Below are 19,014 nucleotides of genomic sequence, written 5' to 3'. Positions count from 1 at the left end.
CAATCTCAGTCCACGAGGGCCGGTGTCCCTGCAGGTTTTAGATGTGTCCTCGAACCAACACAGCTGATTTAAATGGATAAATTAGCTCCTCAACGGCTGTATCCCGATTCAGGGTCTGCAGCCTTAAAGTACGCAGCCTCAACGATCCTCAAGGGCCGCGTACTTTAAGGCCGCTAAGGCCGGAAGTGCGAGGCTTGTGAAATGGGACGGTCTAGCCTCCGTTGCGCTGCCCAGGTTGCCTAGCAACCATGATACTAACAGCTGGAAACGTTTCATAAAGCTCTGTTTGACAGAAATGAAGGAGAAAATCTTTTGTTCATTTGTTTGTTTGTTTCTACATGAGCTTTGATCATTCTCTGTAAGATTAAGGTCAGCTATTGAACGGCGTTTTAAAGTAAAGGCTTTAAAACCAAGTTAGTACAAACGTCACTAATGTCACATAACTTTGCCGACCGTAATGTTTTAATGTTCTTCATTATTAAACATTTGCACAGAAATAAGTGACATAATATTAAGTACTTACTTAAAGTTTACTCTTCGGGCGCCCCTCATCCGCAGTTTTTTTTTCCGGCAAAATTATCCACACCCACTGCTGCGCCATGCATTCTGGGATATGTTGGGACATGAAGTCTACACCGCCACGTCCTTAAAATTCAGGGAAATGAAGGACGCATTTGAGGGCCGCATTTCGAGCAGCCTTCGAATTGGGACAGCCTTCTTCGCGTCGCGGTGACGTAATTGGCCTTAAAATGCGGCCTTTAAGGCTGCAGACCCCGAATTGGGATACAGCCAACATGTCCTGAAGTTCTCCAGAGGCCTTGTAACGAACTAATCATGTGATTCAGGTGTGTTGACCCAAGGTGAGATCTAAAACCTGCAGGACACCGGCCCTCGTGGACTGAGATTGCCCACCCCTGTTCTAAAACATGAATTGGAGGAAGTCTTCAGCTACCAGACAGCCTCTGTCTTTAAATATTAGGCTTCAAACTGTACTTTTCGATAAAGCTTATCGTTATGGCTGGATCAGCTGACTCTGGCATGTTCACCATACATCACATATCAGATAAACATGCAAGTTTGCTAACTTTTGCATTAAATACATTTACAGCTGGGGATGATGTGGATCGCATTTCTTTTGCAGGTTATGTATTAAGGTACGTAGAACAGTTGGCCATGACGATGACACACGCTTAAAACTCTTTCTTAGTGCTGTGAGAATGAATCTCTGTTTTAAATTAAGTGTGTATTTACTGACCTCTGTTAATCTAAAGTTACCCAACGTGGGGACTGTCTGTTTAATCCAGTGAAAAAAGTTCAAACACAGCCACAGTCATGACACCGTTATCAGGAACCGAGCGGATATGAACTTAATCCCTCCCACGCTCCGTTAATCTTTTATTAAAAAGTCTCCATTTAGCTCTGGCTCTCTGAAGATAACAGTGTCACGCTGCAGGTCTCACGTTAGCTTGCGCTACTGTCAAGTGACCACAGCAGCATGAACAGCCTTTTCTGTTTAAAGCTGTCAAACCTCTTTTAATTGATGTTGGTTTGATTTTGTATTCTCATGCAGTAATGCATAGACTGTACAGTCTACATACTATCCATGTGGAAAATAATATGCAAGTGGGTTTAACTTAATATAATATTAATATTGAGCAGAGTTATTATGCAGCTGCGCACTTTCATTCTTGGGACTCTGCTAGAGTAGCTTTGCATGATTCATAGTTCAAAATAATCCTTGTTTATTTTATGTAGGGCGTCAGGTGCATCCATCAATTCATACTGTCTGATACAAGCCATTATACCTCATTTAAACCAGCTTCCACTGGCTGCAAGAAGTTTTATACGGCAGGTAGGTGGGATATTCTGCCATAATGACCATATTAAGGATATCTGCTCTTTCTGACATCAAACTGATCCAAGAGGTAAAAAAAACAAAACAAAATCTGAAGCTGAGTGTTTATACATTGAACCAGTATATGCACAATTTAAAATATATATATATAATAAGGGAAAATACAATAGTTAAACAATAATTACCTTTTAATGTGTATTAAGTAAAATCAGGAAAAGCAAAATGGTACAGCCCAGTGACATGAATGGAAAATTCCCCACCCCTGATAGTTTGAACATGATGCCAAATAAAAACAAACGCACTGATGCACTTACATATATCTGCAAGAAAAAAAAATATTCTGAACTAAAATAGAGCCTCAGTTTTTAAAAAACACAATCAATATAAACCAACATTTTAAAAAAGTACCTGAGGAAAACATATTTACATCATCAAATCTGCCCTTTAAAGCAGATATTGTTTTTATGAGTAGGAGCTCCAGAATGAGAGAAATCTTTCTTAATCCTTTTTTCACGACATATTGATCTTTTGAGGTATCAAATAAAACCTGGAAACCTTTTAAAGCGAAATAAGAAAGGAGACATTCAACAGAAAGGGATAAAAACCCACAGGATTATAAATAACAAAGGGTGAGGGTGTTAAAATAGCTTTACATCCAGTGAGGCAGAGAGGATTCACCTCTGACTCGCTCTCTTTAAATAGCACCGAGCAGCTCCTCCACGGCGACAGTCGTCAGGTCGGAGTAGAAGTTGCCCTCGTTGTCTCCGCCTCCGAACACCAGCAGGGTTCTGCCGCCGTTCATATCCGCGTCTTCGTCTTCCTCCGAGAAGCAGCGGTGACCGGCCATCTCCATGGTGATGATGGAGTGCCCCGCCCTGGGTACAGACAGCTCAGGCACGCTCACCTCTGTCCAGCTGTTGGTGTCTGAAACAGCAAAACAAAGGCATGAAATTTGTATTTTTCTGCTAATTCTCGTTTTTACACTTTATGTTCAGAATAAACTCAACAGTCAGGTGAAGGTGGCGGTTAACGCATTGTTAACATAAACAAGAAAATGTCAATTTAATTATTATTATTTTTTTAAAAATCTTTTCCTCAAAGATGAGGCTCGATTTTAGGGATGGGTATCGTTTAGGTTTTATCTGATACCGGTGCCAAACCAGTACTTTTGAAACGGTGCCGGTGCTTAAAGGATGGAGAACACAAAATTGGTCTAAAAACCTCTCATTTTCAGCTGTTTTTTTTGTAAAAAGATAACAATGTTAGCCTTTTCTGCAGCTATGGGGCATATATGGTATCACTCTTGGCTGGAAGCAGTGCTTAAACAATGGAAAAAACACAAACTTTGTCCAAAAACCTCTCATGTTTAACTGTTTCCCACTTTTTCTTTGGTCATTTTAGCCTTTTTGGCCAGGGTGAAGGGAGTATCTGCCATCAAACAAGAAGACAGCTGCATGTAACTACGACAGTGTTTGCTAGTTCACCTTACATGCATTAATGTAATAACGTGGTTAGCCTACTCAACGTAAATTACACACGAACAACATTAAGCTACTCACGCAGAGAAGAACGGCGCATTTCTCGGCTTTTAAACCCCGCTATACGTCGCCAGGTGTTTCATCGGATTTGAGGTGTTACCTCCTTTGACAGTATCACAGTATCAGCTTAAAGCACTTGTTGCAGGCTGCTTAGTTTGCATATTTTGCTGTGAAGTACAGCCAGACTTTTGACCGCTTCGCCTTGGGCATTTTTAATCTGTAGCTCTGCTCTAAAAGAACGTACGTACCTGGACCCGCCTACTATCCTCGGAAACGTAAAATGATTGGCTAGAATCTAAAGTGTATCACAGCTTAGGAAAATAAAGCACCGAAATGTGCGCTGCTTTTTGGTCTGGTTACTACCGTTTATGTCAGAACCGGTACCCATCCCTACTCGATTTACATTCTAGAAGCTGCTGAAAATCGCTTTGACATACTTATGTAAGCTACTTTATTGTTTATATGTCTGTGGCTTTTATTTTAAATATTAAGGACATGAAGGAGATATTTTTTTGGCACAGAACCAACCGGACTTACAGCATGGATTGTGCAGGAACAGTAGAATAAGCAGTGTCTCCTACCTAGTTTGGGAATTACCAAAACCCTAAAATAATTCTGTCTTGATCTTAAATCCTGTATCAGTCAGACTGTCATTAACAACAAAAGAGCTACTTTTCAGAAACCAAACCTCTGCTCACCTATATCAAAGACGAATGCGTCACTGAGGGCATTGTTTCCGTTGTAACCACCGTGGATCAGGAACTTTGTGTCTGACAGCACAGCGCTGCCATGCCAGCTGAAACACACAAGCACACAATTTTCACACTTAACTTCAAGTTGCTTAAAGGTTCTTGAAATGACTGCAGACGATATTGTAACAATCTCTGCTCTCATTTTAATCTCCTGTCTTATTAAAATCGTGTTAAACCTTAATTTGACGAATGTAAATGTCTCCATAAAGCCCCCATTTGTCCCTAAATGTTACTGCTTGTGTTATGTTTATAATACAGCTGTGCCTACATAAAAGAAAAGCAGCTGGTCTCAGAGGCTAAAGTGTGGAACGAACCGAGCTACCCACAAACATCATCGGTCTTTCCCCATCACAGTACATGATGTCCCCACCTGGGTAAAGACATCCATTATAGCACGTTTCCAGACAGTTTGTAGTAAATTGCCTCAGTAACTACAGGCCAGAGGCTGTAACACTAAGAGACTGATCCTCAAATACATCAAGCACACTCCCACCTACTCTGAACCCACATCAGGATTTATACAGAACCAATAAGCCAACAGATGTTGCCATTTCCAGTGTCCTCCACACCACACTATACTATACCACCATCTGCCCAATGACTAGAGATGGCACGATACCACTTTTTTATGTCCGATACTGATATCATAAATTTGGATATCTGCCGATACCGATATGAATCCGATATAGTGCGTTTTAATCAATAAAACTGTTTATTTAATATCTCGCTGCATTTTGTATAAGTTTATACTCAAGTTTAAATAAATAACAACACCAAAGCTATTCTGTTATACCTGTATGTAAAAAATACAACAAAATATTTCATAGTTCAGCAACACTGATCAATCTAATAAAGTTAAACCTGCTCCATCCTCCCTATTCTGGTATTTTATAGAGTACTTAGCTCTTTTACCCAGCAAAAGAAAATAGGGAACCACCCTCCACCTCATGATGCTTAATCGATGTAATCAAATTTAATTTGATGCAGGGGGAAAATGCACAGAAATAAATTATTTTTCAAGAATAATTAAATAGCTTCAACATCTTCCTTCAACAGAATTGCAGACTGCACAGATGGTATCTTCCCGAAGGAAAAAGTAGTATAGCTTACTAGGGTATATTAGACTTAACAGTTACTATATACAGTAATGGACTTCTATAGATTTTACATCAGATTAAAACTTTGGGTGTAAGATTCAGATAATTATTTATTAAAAGCTAGACATTTTAAATGAGAATAAGAAAGAAAAGTATGTCTTTGTGCCCCCTTTTCCCTGTTCATGCCCTATCGGCCCCCCTGGCTAAACTTTGCTAGATCCGCCCCTGCACAGTTACCAGCCGTCAGCTGCATAGAAAAAGATCCTGGTGTAGAAAGTAATATTAAATAAATTCTAACAACAGCTTATCAAGCTTAAACGTGCTGCTGTTGTTCAGCCGCTGGTTTCCTCTTTCTGGTGAGAAGTGGGCCAAAAACAAAGAAGAGAGACGGACTCGCGACAGAAAAGCCGATCAGCTGATCATTAAGCAGTTTCATGATTGAAGTAGCAGCAGGAGAGAGAGAGAGAGAGAGAGAGAGAGAGAGAGAGAGAGAGAGAGAGAGAGAGAGAGAAGAGGCAGTCGCTCCATATATCGGTTGTTAAGCTTAACGCGGGAATGCTTTACAAACATTCAGAGATGAACTTACACACTTGCTTTACTTCTCTCTGGGATAACTCATCGGAGATGAAATGTTTGCTAGCAGGCTACAAATACACACAGCCGCTCTATCACATGACCACACTGCTGCTACGTGCTAAGGTTATGAGCCGAGTTACACCGTGTAGCAAGTTTTGTGAGGTGCTTTTTTGATATTTAATGGATCGGATTACATTTTTTATTTCTCACCGATATCCGATCCAGTAATTTGGGTCAGTATCGGACCGATACCGATACGTAATATCGGATCGGTCCATCTCTGCCACTGACTGTAGCTTTCTTGAGAACCTGGCCAAAGTTGATCAGCATGGGTCCCCTACCACCCCTCCATCCTCTCCAAAGGAGCACCACAGGCTGTTTTGAGCCCTTAATAGCATCTCACAACACAAATGGCACCATTAAGTTTGCACACAACACAAAAAAAAGACAGGAATGATCACTGGAGGAGACACAAAGAAGCTGACAGACTGAAAACAACTTGGCTCTGAACACCAAAAAACAAAACAAAGAGCTGTTCATTAGTTTCAGGAGAAATCAGAATGACCATCTGTCACTGAACATAAATGAAGAGGACGTGTTTTAGTTTTGGGTTTCTGGGATCACAGAAGATTTCCATGGACACACAGAAGGCACTGCCTCATTTAGGGAAAAACTAAACTGAACTGAGGAAATTAAATCAGCCTCAAAACCTGGTGTCTTTCTACCTCTGCACAACTGAAAATGGCCTCACAGCATCCTGACACAGTACCCAAATGGCTCTGCAGCGGATAATAAAGCGCAGCTGCCTGCTCCTTAAGACGCATAAAGAAAGTATCCCCAGACGATGCCCATCAGCTGTTCATCAAAGCACGCGTAACACGATCAGCTCCATCGTCACACTGAACTCAGCTCTGACGTCTCACGTGCTCATGTAATACTTTGAAGTGTTATGTGCGATACCTTCGAGGAGAGGGGGGATTCCCAGTTGTTTTGACTGCAGAAAACTCCATCAGACCTAAGACATAAACACGTTGCATTTTAATAACGCAAGCGTGGATGTGTAGTTGCACGTTTCCCCTGATTTAGGTACTTTGTGTGTGTTGCTCACCAAGGTCCAACATGTACATGTCATTGTAGCATACAGGAGTGTCCCAGCCACCAAACACATAGATCTTCCTCGCCTGCATCACACATGCAGAATGACTGCAAGACAAAAAAACAAACAAAGAGAAGGTTAAAAATATGGAGCAATTATATTTAAAAAGATAGAAAGTGTGCGTTAAATAAAGCTTTGGACTGAGCCGTGTTACCCTGAGCGGGGGGAGGGTTTGTCTCCGGTGACGATGGGCTGGTACCAGATGGAGAGGCGGGGGTCGAAGATATACAGAGAGTCGCTACAGCCATCGGGCTCTGGGTTGGGCCGAGGAAACACCCCTCCCAGCACGAACAGCTCACCCTGAAACATACTGCAGCTGTGGTAGGCCAGGGGAGGAACCTTACCCTGAGCCTGAAGAAGAGGAGCGGGAGGAAGTCATTTAAAAACTAAAAAAGAAATAAAGCGAGCACAGGGTGTGGACACAGATCAACACGCACCTCTACCATGGTCCACTTCCAGCTCTGCGTGTCCAGGATGTGCACGTCATTGAACCACTTCTTGTTTTTAGAGCCCCCGAACACAAAGATCCTTCTTGAGTCGGGGTCGTAGATGGCCGTGTGGCCGATCCTGGCCTCAGGAGTCGGACCCTCAGCCAGAGTCTCCGCGGCCACCCAGGACACGTCCTCTGTTGCACACAGAACGTCCCCTTGAACACGGCTCTCACCTGAGCTGTAATATCAACGAGAGTCTAAAATGCTGTTGACCTGACCGACCTGTGCAGAGCTTCCACATGGGATCTTTGCAGAACTGCATCCTGGCTCCCTGGCCTCCAATCAGAATTGCTGTTTGAGCATCGATGGGACATAACGTCTGACCCCAGCGACCTGACGGGCTGGCCAGCAGAGCTGCAAGAAAACACGACATGTCATGTTCTGTTGGGAGTAGCCAGACACGATCATCACTCAGATCATGTTTCTGAAACACTCCCAGCAGCCTGTATTCCCCATTCCCGCGCTTGGATGTTTGTCATCCGAATCCTGTGTGCTACAAGCAGGATTTGGGGCTTAGTGACTTCACTTTAGTGTTACATTACTGGATTACATCTCCATAGTAACCTGATCTGTAGAAATAACCTGCTCTGGACCTCCATGTGCAAGTTTTGTAGAGTCAGGGTCAAACTGAGTTCTCAAGTGAGGTCGACCAGTTAAACCTGTATTTTTAAGGTGAAAACAAAACAAAAAAAAGCCCTAAAACTGTGTCCACACTGGCAGTGACGTGACAACCGGACACTAGGGCTGGGCGATATGACCCAAAATTCATATCTCGATATTTTTTACCTGGACGGCGATATAAGATATATATCTCGATATATTTTTTTTAAAGCCATAAAGTAAGAACAAAAAGAGAGTTCTTAGTCAAAGCTGTGTCCCAGATGTCACACAGGCACTTTTATTAACATAGAGCATAGATGTACATAAAATTTACTCAAAAATAAATTATGAGCATTTATTAAATAATAACGCTCCATAAATAAAAGAAAACAATGTTGTTTTTGTGCGTAACAAAAAGCTAGACAGATTTCACAGCTGCCCTGTTCCCAACTTCTACTGTGTGACTGACAGCATTGAGTTTGAAATCCTCTTCGTAACCACGTCTCTTAACAGGTGCCATTTATGGTCCTTATACACAATACGGTAATATTACGTTGAAGCACAGTACGTATCACTCCGCGAGGCTCCTCGGTAGCCGTAATGCTCCGACAATCCATCAAGTGGTGCAGCTCCGTAGCTTAGCAAAGTCGTACTAAAACATTTTTTGACAGATTGCTGAGCGCCGTGTACCACATAAAATCGGTTCGCGGTCATCAAGCACAACCAGAATTCATACATAAGGCGCGCTGTCAACTTTTGAGAAAATGAAAGGATTTTAGGCTGTGCAGCGCCTCTGGGCTGCATGGCGTTAGCGTGGTTAGCGCGTTAGCGTGGTTAGCTCGTTAGCTTGGTTAGCGCGTCAACGTGGCAACGTCAACACGTTGACGGCGTCCAGCCCCACGCACGGGGCGATGTGCAGTAACTCGTTAACGGAGATTTGCCGTGTCCATCTTGTCGCTTCCTGCAGGTTAAGTGATGGGGAAGGAGGGGGGAGGCCGAGTAACGTTGCGTAAAGACAAAAGTGGACGAAAGAGGCAAACTTGCGGCTCCACAAGTATAGTTATAACGTAACATAGACTATATCGATATAAAGGATATTGTCACATCTTATATCTCGTATAAAAATATATCGATGTTTTTTAAAAACTCGATATATCGCCCAGCTCTACCGGACACCACAGAAAGTGATATTCAATGACTTTAAGCAGCTAGAGGTGAAAAAGCCAGCAGCGATAACAAGTTGAGCGACTCACAGATGACAAATAAGCTTTTTTCAACTACCAATGAGAGCACGGGAGCCTGTTGACTGGCTTATGACTACATTAGATGTTTACCTAGACAACTTGACCCTGGAACTGGCTTCAGCTTTAAAGTGACATGCGAATCATTTCCTGTGTGGATGCAGCTCTCATTTCAAGTTTGTGTAGTAATAGTGACATTGTATGGCCACACAGTAGTGGTGACCAGAGATGGGAAGTAACGCGTTACTTGTAACGCGTTACTTGTAACGCGTTACTGTAATCAGATTACTTTTTTCAAGTAACGAGTAAAGTAAGGGATTACTATTGCAAAAACGGTAATTAGATTACCGTTACTTTCCCGTAGGAACGCTGCGTTACTGCGTTACTAAAACCGTGATTTTCTTGAGAATGTCTCATGACAGTGACGTAAGCGAGTGTGATGTTCCTGACAACAGCTGTGTGCAGATCAACAATGGATCATATATCGAGTGCGGGAGAGAGTATGAGCGTGCAGCGTTTAAAGCGTGGAAGTACTGACCTTATTTTGAGTTTGATTCTGTAAAAAGTGACAAAAACATTAGTGTCCGTTGTGCGTGGAAAAACAAACAAACAAAAAACCCTAAACTTCCAAGCAAGCACCGAGTAGCTACGACGTAATGAGAAACTCACAGAGAAACTGCGGTATCCTTCCACTGACCGCTGCGGCACACCTGCACCAGGATAAACCTCCGCCTACTCTACTCCTGCTTTACAGGTGAAAATAGAGCAAAAGGACCGCTAGTCTTTGACTTTATTTATTTTCTGCTGTGTTTTACTTGCATCTGAAAGAGTGAGTGTAAACACAAAAAATAAATAAATAAATTTTATATATATATTTATTTATTTATTTATTTATTATGTGCTGGAATGTGCAGAAAATAGGTTTAAATATTAAACTAATTTCCTTCAGTCAGAGAATGGTGCATATAATTAACATTTTGCTTCATGCATAAAGTTAAAAGATTAAAACTAACAAAACAAGTTTTAAAAAGAGACTTTTCCATTTGATTACATTTTGTATGATGGATTATGTAGAAAAAGTAGAATTGGGCAGAAAGATCTATCGCTTTATCACCTATTCAGGTTGTAAATCGTTTTTAAAAAGTAACTAAGTAACTAAGTAATTAATTACTTTTGAAAATAAGTAATCAGTAAAGTAACGGGATTACTTTTTTGGGGAAGTAATCAGTAATTAATTACTGATTACTTTTTTCAAGTAACTTGACCAACACTGGTGGTGACATAAAAAATGACTTGACTGCAATTTATTACACTTTGCATAGCCGTGCAGAGGGCTTGCTCTCGTCCCCTGTGCCAGCTGCAAGCAGTTCTCATTAAGCAGACAGTCTCATTATTCTACAGACATATGGCAACATAGCCCTAAAACTGCAGAGCCTTGTTCGTAATTGCAAACAGGCCTCATATTTGTTGTTTACGTGCTCACACACAGTCTGACACCAGCACTTTACACTACAAGCCACATTCACACATTCCACCATAGCTGCATACGAGGTGCGATTGGTCACATGCTCCCAACATTGCCTCTTGAATGCAAACTCGCTCACTGCTTTACTGGGAAGGCCTGGTTTGACCTCTGGGTTTGATGGCCACCTTAGAGAAGCCAAATTCGAATTTCTGGCTGATGAAACACAGCAGCGCTTCAACATGCTGATAATAAAGTGAGAAACGCTGTCTAGATTAATAATTCCCCAAATGCTCTTCCAAGTGATTCATTTGTTTGACTTGCAGGAATACCGATACAACGCCAACGGCGCAATCTAAAAATCAAACAGTCGGAGGGAGCCGAGCCCCGCGTGAATCACGCGCCCGGGTTTATGTTACTTTCCTGCAAGTGAGCAGTGAATGGAAAACATCTATGCGTGAATTGGGATGGGCTGTGTCAGCTGCTGGGACAGAAGAGGGAATAAATATGACAGAAAAAGGAAGAAAAGAAACAGCACCAGTGTGTGTGGGAGCCTTGGCCTGCCTACTCTTCGTCCGGACTGAACTCTGAGGAGGCGTTCTTCCCACAGTCCCCTGCATCTCTGCTGCTGTGTAGTGAGGACAGACAGAAAGCAGGTTTGATAGAAGAAAGAGTACCTAAAGAATTTTTTTTTTTTTTTTTTGAAAAACACAACGAAACAAACAAACAAACAAAAAACCCACCTCCTTTTTCACCTGCTCCCTTCAGCTTGGTGGTATCGGCACCGCTTGCAAACAGCTTCTGGCTGCCTTTGGCTTGACTTCTGACCTTGCGCACAGGTGTGGTCTTCTCAGTAGTTGCATTTGGACGCATGTTCTCTTCTTCTCTTCTCTTTGTCCAGTCATTGCCTTCTTCTTCTTCTGCAGTTTGCTTTCTTTTCCTCTTGCCGTGGAGCTCTCGGGCCGCGGGCGGAGCAGCCGTGTCCTGAGATGCAGCACAATTGAAATGATGTCATTATCGCTATCTGCTTTCACCGACAGCAACAACATGTCTTTGTGATATTATAAGACACAGTACATCCTTATCAGATTACCTTTGGCGTGTATTCCTTCACAGCCATGATGACTTCTGGTTCTGTTGACTGAAGGAAAAAAAAAGTGATTATATACATTAACCTGTGACATCTGTCCATATCTTAAAGTTTTAACTTAAGAAAACCCTAATGTTTTCATAAGCTCTTTAGATTTCCTTAGTATTTACCAGGTTTCCTCCCTCCAGAGAGACGTTCAGTGTCACACTGTCTATCCAGGTCTCCTCTTCCCACTGCTCCCATGACAAACATCTGAAGGTGAAATATGCACCATTCACAGAAAGGCTGTTAGAGTGCATTAAAAAACAACAAAACGGATAAATAGGGTGAACCTACTTATTATAAGGAGTCAGTTTTCCAATTGTGATGGGCATCCGATCAAAATCGCTGAGCTCTGCGTTGACGCAGATCCTCTCCCCCCACCGGCCGCTGCTAAACAGCACCACCTGGCGGACGCTTGGTGGAACTGCAACACGGGCCCTGCTAGAGCCTTCAGCGCTGACACGGAAAAACAAACGAAGAAACAAGCAAATAAAGGCACACTGCTCGATTTTACACGCAGAAAAACGAGAGGCGAAAAGTATTTACTGTTTTAAAGTAAGAGAAGTTAAGCGACTGTGTGTAAACAGGTCTAATTCAAAGAGGCGCCAATGAGGAGCAATAAAATTGTAGCGACAGAGCTGTTGAGCCCAGCAATTTTAGCTGAAGGCGACTGAGCTATTTAAAGACACATATGAGCGTCTCATGGATGCAAACGAAAAACAAATACACGACATTATGTGCGAGTCGAAAGCCTGCGTTACCTCAGCAGCTTCTGAGGCGGACCATTTACTCCGAAAACCGCATAAACTCCGAAATCATCCATCCTCGCGAAGTCCTCCTGAAAAACACAAACAACATCCACCCGGTTCCGACTATACTCTTTTATTTAAAAGTACGATTTTAAATATCTCAATAAATCACTCTTTACCCAATCTCCCGCCACCGCTGTTTGTACAGTATCTGTACTTCGCGCGAGCTCTGGGGTCAGTTTAGGTGCGCGTGTTTTGTCATCACAGTATCTAGTAGACGCTGAAGGCTACACAGCAAACCAGTTCTCCGCCCGCACGGCAAACGCGGATAACAATTTCAAGCACACTCGGGGCTGCAACTTTGGGGGCTGCAAGCCAATCGCAGGCCTGATTTCGGAGGCGCTGCGAGACGCAACAGAAGCTGCGTTCAATAACACCTGCAACAAAACGGTGAATTCTAGTTTAATTAAGGCAGACTTACTAATTTATTAGTAAGTCAATTCTATTTACTAATTAAGAAAACCTATCCGGTATATAGAAATTAAAACAGCAAATTAATAGTAGAAACATAGACTATACAAATTATATACAGTGGGTGTACATAAATTACAACCTTTATGGGACCAAGTGGTGTGCAGGAAGAGTGTTTGCAATGATGATGGACAGGCTGACAGATGATGAAGGAGGAGTCTTTGTGGACTCTAATGCTTGCAGATGACATTATAATCTGTATTGAGAGCAGGGAGCAGGTGGATGAGAGCCTTGGGAGGCTGAGGTATGCAGAAGAGGAATGAAAGTCAGTAAAAGCAAAACAGAATGTGTGTGTGAATGAGCGTGAGACATGTGTAACAGTGGAGATGCAAGGAGCAGACATAGTGAAGGTGGATGATTTTACATACCTGCGGTCAACCATTCAAAGGAATCGACAGTGCACAAAAGAGGTGAAGAAGAAGTGCTGGCAGGGTGGAGATGAGTGTCAGGGGTGATTTGTGACCGGAGGATAGCAGCAAGAGTGAAAGTCAAGATGGTAGTGACCTTTGTGGTTTGGAGATGGTGGCTCTGACAAAAAGACAGGAAGCAAAGGTGGAGATGTTTTACTGGGAGTGAGGAGGATGGACAAAATTAGAAACATATACATCAGAGGAACGGCTAAGACTGAGTGGATTGGAGACAAAGTTAGAGAGGTAGGATGGTTTGGACATGTGCTGAGGCAGCATATGAATGTTGAATGCTGAAGATTGAGCTGCCAGGCAGGAGGAAAAGAGGAAGACCTCGGAAGATCAATGGATGTAGTGAAGGAGGACAGAGGAGGATGCCAGGAATAGAGCGTGATGGAGATCTGCCACTGGGACTTCTAAAGAAAGCAGCCAAAAGAAGGCGTTTATTGCACGCTACTTATTTATTTATTTATTTATTTATTTATTTTAAACGAGACACTTTGATGCTGCAGATAAATAATTCACGCTCATATCATCAACACTTGTTTTATTTCAGAAACATAACAGCGTGAAATAGTACATCTCAAATCGTTGACAAACTACTGCTGTTTGTTCTTGAACGTACCCCAACGAACAGCGCATGCTTTCGAAAAGCATTCTGGGATCCGATGCCGGTGGGAAGCTTCTCGAAAGAACTGCAAAGATGATGGTGAGTCAGCTAGCATCATGCACCACACTCAAACATCTAATCCACCTCCATCCTGTAGTTTATCGGAGAACATGGTCTCCCGGAGTGCGCCTGGTGTCGGTGACGGGCCGTTAGAAGTCCCGGAAAGCTCTTATTTTATGAAATGGCTTTTAAAAAGGTTATTATTTTTAGCCAGACAATGCTAGCATAGCCGCTATCAATGGGCGGATACGATGCTAACGGTGATGCTAAACGGCTTCCTATAAACTAGTGTTAAAATTTGAGCTAGCGTCGTGTAGTTACATATTTATCTACTTCACGTGGATTCGCTTTCAGCATTTGAACATATTTGATTTTAATACCGCCCTCCACCTAGTTTTTGACGAGCTGAGCTGTTGTGTCTAGCCTCTTTGTACGGCTGAGGAGCTGCACCGGCTTATGTGATGTTCTGCTTTTAGCAGTAAAAATCTGAAAGCTAATGGCCCGGAAAATGATGCGAGCTGTACAAACCTACATGCATGCACTGACACCACCGACAAAGCTATTGCTACAACAATGTCGTGTATAAATAACCTAGGAATACTTTGACATATTGTTCATCCTTAAGAGTGCCTACAATCTGACATCAATCCTTCTGGCAATGTGGATGTACAATAGATGTTTGCTCATCGTCACTATCACAGTGCTTTTGCAGGACTTTTTCCTCCTATTCTTGGTTTTGTGTGATGTCAGAGTGTATATGTTTGTGTAGGTTCTCAGTCATCCGGGTCATGATCGTCTTAGGAGCTTAGAAAGGAGGCGAGTGGACTTCTTTAGGTTGGTTGAAGACATTTAGCCTCTTATCCAAGAGGCTTCTTCAGTTCTGAACTGAAAGTGAGAGGGGAAACATCATCACCAAATTTAAAGAAATCTATTTGCCTGCTTTTTAAGCACCCGAGATCAGCATGTATGTACTTAAAATAGCACCAATGTGAGCAAATGAACCACAGCCACCTTCTATTTGTGAGGGACAGTCAGAAGAAATTTGAGGCTGAAGTGTGTTAAAATGGTTTGTTCCAGATAGTGGACAGACTGAGAGGCTTTGTTGCAAAGCTCCTGTAGCGGAGTCCAAAAACACCAACGTTGTGCTGGAAACGAGCAGAATGATGGGATTTCTGAGGTGCCCCCTCACGATAGATGCTGCTGACAGGTGTGAGCAGATTATCAGTTTGCTTACCCTCTCTTCTTGTCTTCCCGTGTCTCCCTCTCTACTTCAGCCCACACCGGTTATCCTGCTTAAGGAGGGGACGGACACATCTCAGGGCATTCCCCAGCTCATCAGCAACATCAATGCCTGCCAGGTCAGAACATAAACTCAATTTTCATTTGCTCTGAATTTAACTAAACATTCTTGAATTCCTCTAAATGTGCTGCTCGTGTTTCCTTCTGCAGGTGATTTCTGAGGCTGTCAGGACCACCCTGGGGCCCAGGGGGATGGACAAACTGATGGTGGACAGCAGAGGTGAGATGGATGGGGGAAAAAGGAGGCGTTATTGTTCCTGGATTGGTCTGCGGCACAGTCGGTGTAATGCAAATGTTTATTTTTCCAGGAAAGGCCACAATCTCCAATGATGGAGCCACCATCCTGAAACTGCTGGATGTGGTTCACCCCGCGGCCAAAACTCTGGTGGACATTGCTCGCTCCCAGGACGCTGAGGTGAGCTCTTTGAGGCCATTCGTGCATCAGCGTTTATGCTGTCAGGAATTTCAGATTGACACCGTCTTTGTCCTCAGGTTGGGGACGGCACCACCTCCGTCACCCTCCTGGCTGCAGAGTTCCTGAAGCAGCTGAAGCCGTACGTGGAGGAGGGTCTCCACCCGCAGACCATCATCAGAGCGTTCCGCACCGCCACCAATCTCGCCGTCAGCAAGATAAAGGAGATCGCCGTCTCTGTGAAAAAAGACGATAGGCAGTAAGTTCTCTGTTTGACTTGAGCAACTTTTGATGTTTCTCCGGTGAGCAGTACAGCTGACGACCTCTTTTCTGCTTCACTGCGCCAGAGAGCAGAGGGAGCTGTTGGAGAAATGTGCGGCCACAGCTCTAAACTCCAAGCTGATCGCCGGTCAGAAGGAATTCTTCTCCAAAATGGTTGTGGATGCAGTCATGTCACTGGACGAGCTCATGTCTCTGAAAATGATCGGTATCAAGAAGGTCCAGGGAGGAGCTCTGGAGGTTGGTGCCAGGAAGTGTGATTTTCCTGTGTAAAATCTTTCAAAACAACAGTGTTAAAGAAGCAGATAATATATCAAACACGGTCTTACCTCAACATGTTGGTTTTTTTAATTGTTCAGGAGTCCCAGCTGGTCTCTGGCGTTGCGTTCAAGAAGACGTTCTCCTACGCCGGCTTTGAGATGCAGCCCAAACGCTACGAAAATCCAAAGATCGCTTTGCTCAATGTGGAGCTGGAACTGAAAGCCGAGAAGGACAACGCTGAAGTCCGTGTGAAATCTGTGGAGGTACGAATCAGCCGCCACAAAGCTGTTTGTGAAAGGGTTTTGTTTCCACGCTCCCTCTAACCTGAACCTTTGCTGCAGGACTACCAGGCCATCGTGGATGCAGAGTGGAACATCTTATACGACAAGCTGGAGAAGATCTACCAGTCGGGAGCCAAGGTGGTCCTGTCAAAGTTGCCCATCGGTGATGTGGCCACCCAGTTCTTCGCTGACAGAGACCTGTTCTGTGCTGGGCGGGTTCAGGAGGAAGACCTGAAGAGGACCATGATGGTGAGGCATTCACAAACTGTTCGTTTTTTGTTATGGATCAACCGGGACGCCAAAAATCCAAAACCAATCTTGGTAGTTGATTATTATGTTGAAAACTGCTGTTGGACAGTTGGTCATTTAGCTTGAAAAATGACAGCTAGTTGGAGCCGACTTGGCTTTTAAAGTGCTGACGCTTGGACTGATTCTGAGGGTGAAAGCAGCTGACCGTGTAATGTAACCATCAGGCCTGCGGAGGCTCCATTCAGACGTCTGTAGGAGCGATGACCGACGATGTGCTGGGACAGTGTGAGCTCTTTGAAGAGGTCCAGGTCGGAGGAGAGAGGTGAGAGAGGCATCTGTTGTGACCATACATAAGTGTAATGGCCAAACATATTATAATAATTATGCTACATTCAGTTTTGCATATTCTTCATCCCTCTGAGAGTTGTTTGTGGTGGGTTGCACTAGAGCTACCATCGTATGGCTGCTGAGGAAAAGAAGGGGTGTACACTCCAGGGGGAGCTTTTATTTTTAAGTGTTAATAAAATTTTCATCCATAAACTTTCTACTGCTTATCTGTGTGTTTTCGTCCTGGAGCCTCTTCGCAGTAGGACATGAAACATCCCCTAAGAGGCCTCCTGCATCAACTTGCCACATTTAAAGATCAGAACGAACTAAACCAGCAGTTTCTAATGTTGCTTTTCTCAGGCTTTGTTGCAATGTGCAGTAAAACAGCTGTGAATGAGAGGAGGTGACGAGATCAGCGGTGTTGTTATGAACCTCAGCAAAACGGTTTCTTTCACTCCACCAGAGTTGACGTCTCAGTCACAGCTCCGCTTCTGTGCGTTGCAGCCCAGCACAAACGCTCGACAATAAATCTGATATATATATATATGTGATTATATCGCTCAAATGGTCTGGGTGGGGTTAAAGAGGTCTGGACTTCTCTGCTAACACGTGTATTATAATTCTGCGGCAGATCTACGGCGTAACTTGCACCATAACTGGAACCTCATTTTAGCCCTACGCCGCAACCATCTGCATAAGCTTACATGCACCTCCCTGAGAAATGTAACTACATGTTGGTCGGATGTTTCCAGTTACTATGCAAGTTAAAGTCTAAATCAACGTTAGGCTGCTCCTCATCTCGACCCCGGCCCAAGAGAAGCAGAAGAGGATTGATGGATGGATGAGATTTTACTCAGTGTGGCAAAAGACAAAACTGTCGCTGCAATGACAAAAATAGTAAAGCAGCAACTTTAAAGTGACAAATTTGTGTTTTGTTGTGTATTTTTTTCTGTAGGTACAACTTCTTTAAGGGCTGCCCGAAGGCAAAGACATGCACCATCATCCTGAGGGGCGGGGCCGAGCAGTTCACAGAGGAGACGGAGCGGTCGCTGCACGATGCCATCATGATCGTGCGCAGAGCCATCAAGGTCAGCGCCACAAGTGTTCAGATGCTGATTATTCCTGGTTGAGTTTAAAGAATCAGTCTCTGTTTTTATTTTGTGCACGTGGGAGGAAAAAACGTAAGATTGTAATTGGATGATGATAAATTACATGCGTACTGGTTGCTCAGCTTGAAACATGAGTAGAGCTTCAGCAATGCTTCATGAGGAGAAAGCAGCTTGTTTTTGAGTTGCTGTGACGCCGTCTCTGACTCTTGTTTCCTGTAAGTTTGGTTTATCTTTGCTCGTCACTGTCATTGGTATATTTTGATGTCAAGTGTGTTAACTGTATCAACGCTCTTCCTAGAATGACTCTGTTGTAGCGGGTGGAGGAGCCATAGAGATGGAGCTGTCCAAGTACCTGCGGGACTACTCGAGGACCATCCCCGGAAAACAGCAGCTCCTGATTGGAGCATACGCCAAGGCCCTGGAGATCATCCCCAGACAGCTGTGCGACAACGCCGGCTTCGACGCCACAAACATCCTGAACAAACTGCGGGCGAAACACGCACAGGTAGAAAACAAACAAACACACACCTTTTAATCCCA

General features: G+C 43.5%; 2 protein-coding genes across 5 annotated transcripts in view; one reads left to right on the top strand and one right to left on the bottom strand.

Moving 5' to 3' along the window:
- Nucleotides 1-1,675: 1,675 nt before the first annotated feature.
- On the bottom strand, nt 1,676-12,957 carry krcp (kelch repeat-containing protein). Of its 3 annotated transcripts, none has more exons than XM_085140297.1 (14): nt 12,829-12,957; nt 12,662-12,738; nt 12,195-12,356; nt 12,029-12,110; nt 11,862-11,909; nt 11,524-11,752; nt 11,307-11,396; nt 7,688-7,819; nt 7,412-7,599; nt 7,129-7,325; nt 6,927-7,021; nt 6,779-6,833; nt 4,092-4,189; nt 1,676-2,779 (listed from the first exon to the last, which is right to left on the bottom strand). In XM_085140297.1, exons 2-14 carry the CDS (start codon nt 12,721-12,723, stop codon nt 2,550-2,552), a joined length of 1,668 nt encoding a protein of 555 aa, XP_084996423.1. In that variant the 5' UTR covers nt 12,724-12,738; nt 12,829-12,957; the 3' UTR covers nt 1,676-2,549. The 3 variants fall into 3 exon arrangements, with proteins under 3 accessions (XP_084996423.1, XP_084996414.1, XP_084996429.1); XM_085140288.1 differs by having other exon boundaries at nt 1,677-2,779; nt 11,307-11,393; nt 11,512-11,752; XM_085140303.1 differs by having other exon boundaries at nt 1,680-2,779; nt 11,512-11,752; nt 12,829-12,896.
- Nucleotides 12,958-14,185: 1,228 nt separating this feature from the next.
- The window catches only part of cct7 (chaperonin containing TCP1, subunit 7 (eta)), a 5,686-nt gene continuing 857 nt past the window's right edge, over nt 14,186-19,014 (top strand). Inside the window, exons 1-11 of one of the 2 annotated variants that reach the window (XM_085140266.1) lie at nt 14,186-14,296; nt 15,532-15,615; nt 15,707-15,776; nt 15,865-15,971; nt 16,049-16,227; nt 16,316-16,487; nt 16,607-16,771; nt 16,850-17,038; nt 17,263-17,360; nt 18,321-18,453; nt 18,773-18,979. In XM_085140266.1, the coding sequence (XP_084996392.1) occupies nt 14,228-14,296; nt 15,532-15,615; nt 15,707-15,776; nt 15,865-15,971; nt 16,049-16,227; nt 16,316-16,487; nt 16,607-16,771; nt 16,850-17,038; nt 17,263-17,360; nt 18,321-18,453; nt 18,773-18,979 (1,473 nt within the window). In that variant the 5' untranslated portion in view covers nt 14,186-14,227. Of the gene's footprint in view, nt 14,297-14,423; nt 14,454-15,531; nt 15,616-15,706; nt 15,777-15,864; nt 15,972-16,048; nt 16,228-16,315; nt 16,488-16,606; nt 16,772-16,849; nt 17,039-17,262; nt 17,361-18,320; nt 18,454-18,772; nt 18,980-19,014 lie in introns of those variants that run through there. The other variant, XM_085140275.1, reaches the window with a different exon arrangement.

The sequence above is a fragment of the Neolamprologus multifasciatus genome, chromosome 3, assembly GCF_963576455.1.
Source record: "Neolamprologus multifasciatus chromosome 3, fNeoMul1.2, whole genome shotgun sequence".
In the NCBI taxonomy this organism is placed as follows: domain Eukaryota; kingdom Metazoa; phylum Chordata; class Actinopteri; order Cichliformes; family Cichlidae; genus Neolamprologus; species Neolamprologus multifasciatus.
The sequence above is the reverse complement of the archived record's forward strand: the minus strand, read 5'-3'. Positions and strand labels throughout refer to the sequence as shown.

What these genes read in the sequence shown, in the direction of transcription:
- krcp (XM_085140303.1), bottom strand. Translation starts at nt 12,723, where the DNA reads ATGGATGATTTCGGAGTTTATGCGGTTTTCGGAGTAAATGGTCCGCCT. An exon ending in AAACTGACTCCTTATAATAA is followed by an intron (nt 12,111 to 12,194) that starts GTAGGTTCACCC and finishes TTTCACCTTCAG; the next exon opens with ATGTTTGTCATGGGAGCAGT. An exon ending in AATCCCCCCTCTCCTCGAAG is followed by an intron (nt 4,190 to 6,778) that starts GTATCGCACATA and finishes TGTGTGTTTCAG; the next exon opens with CTGGCATGGCAGCGCTGTGC.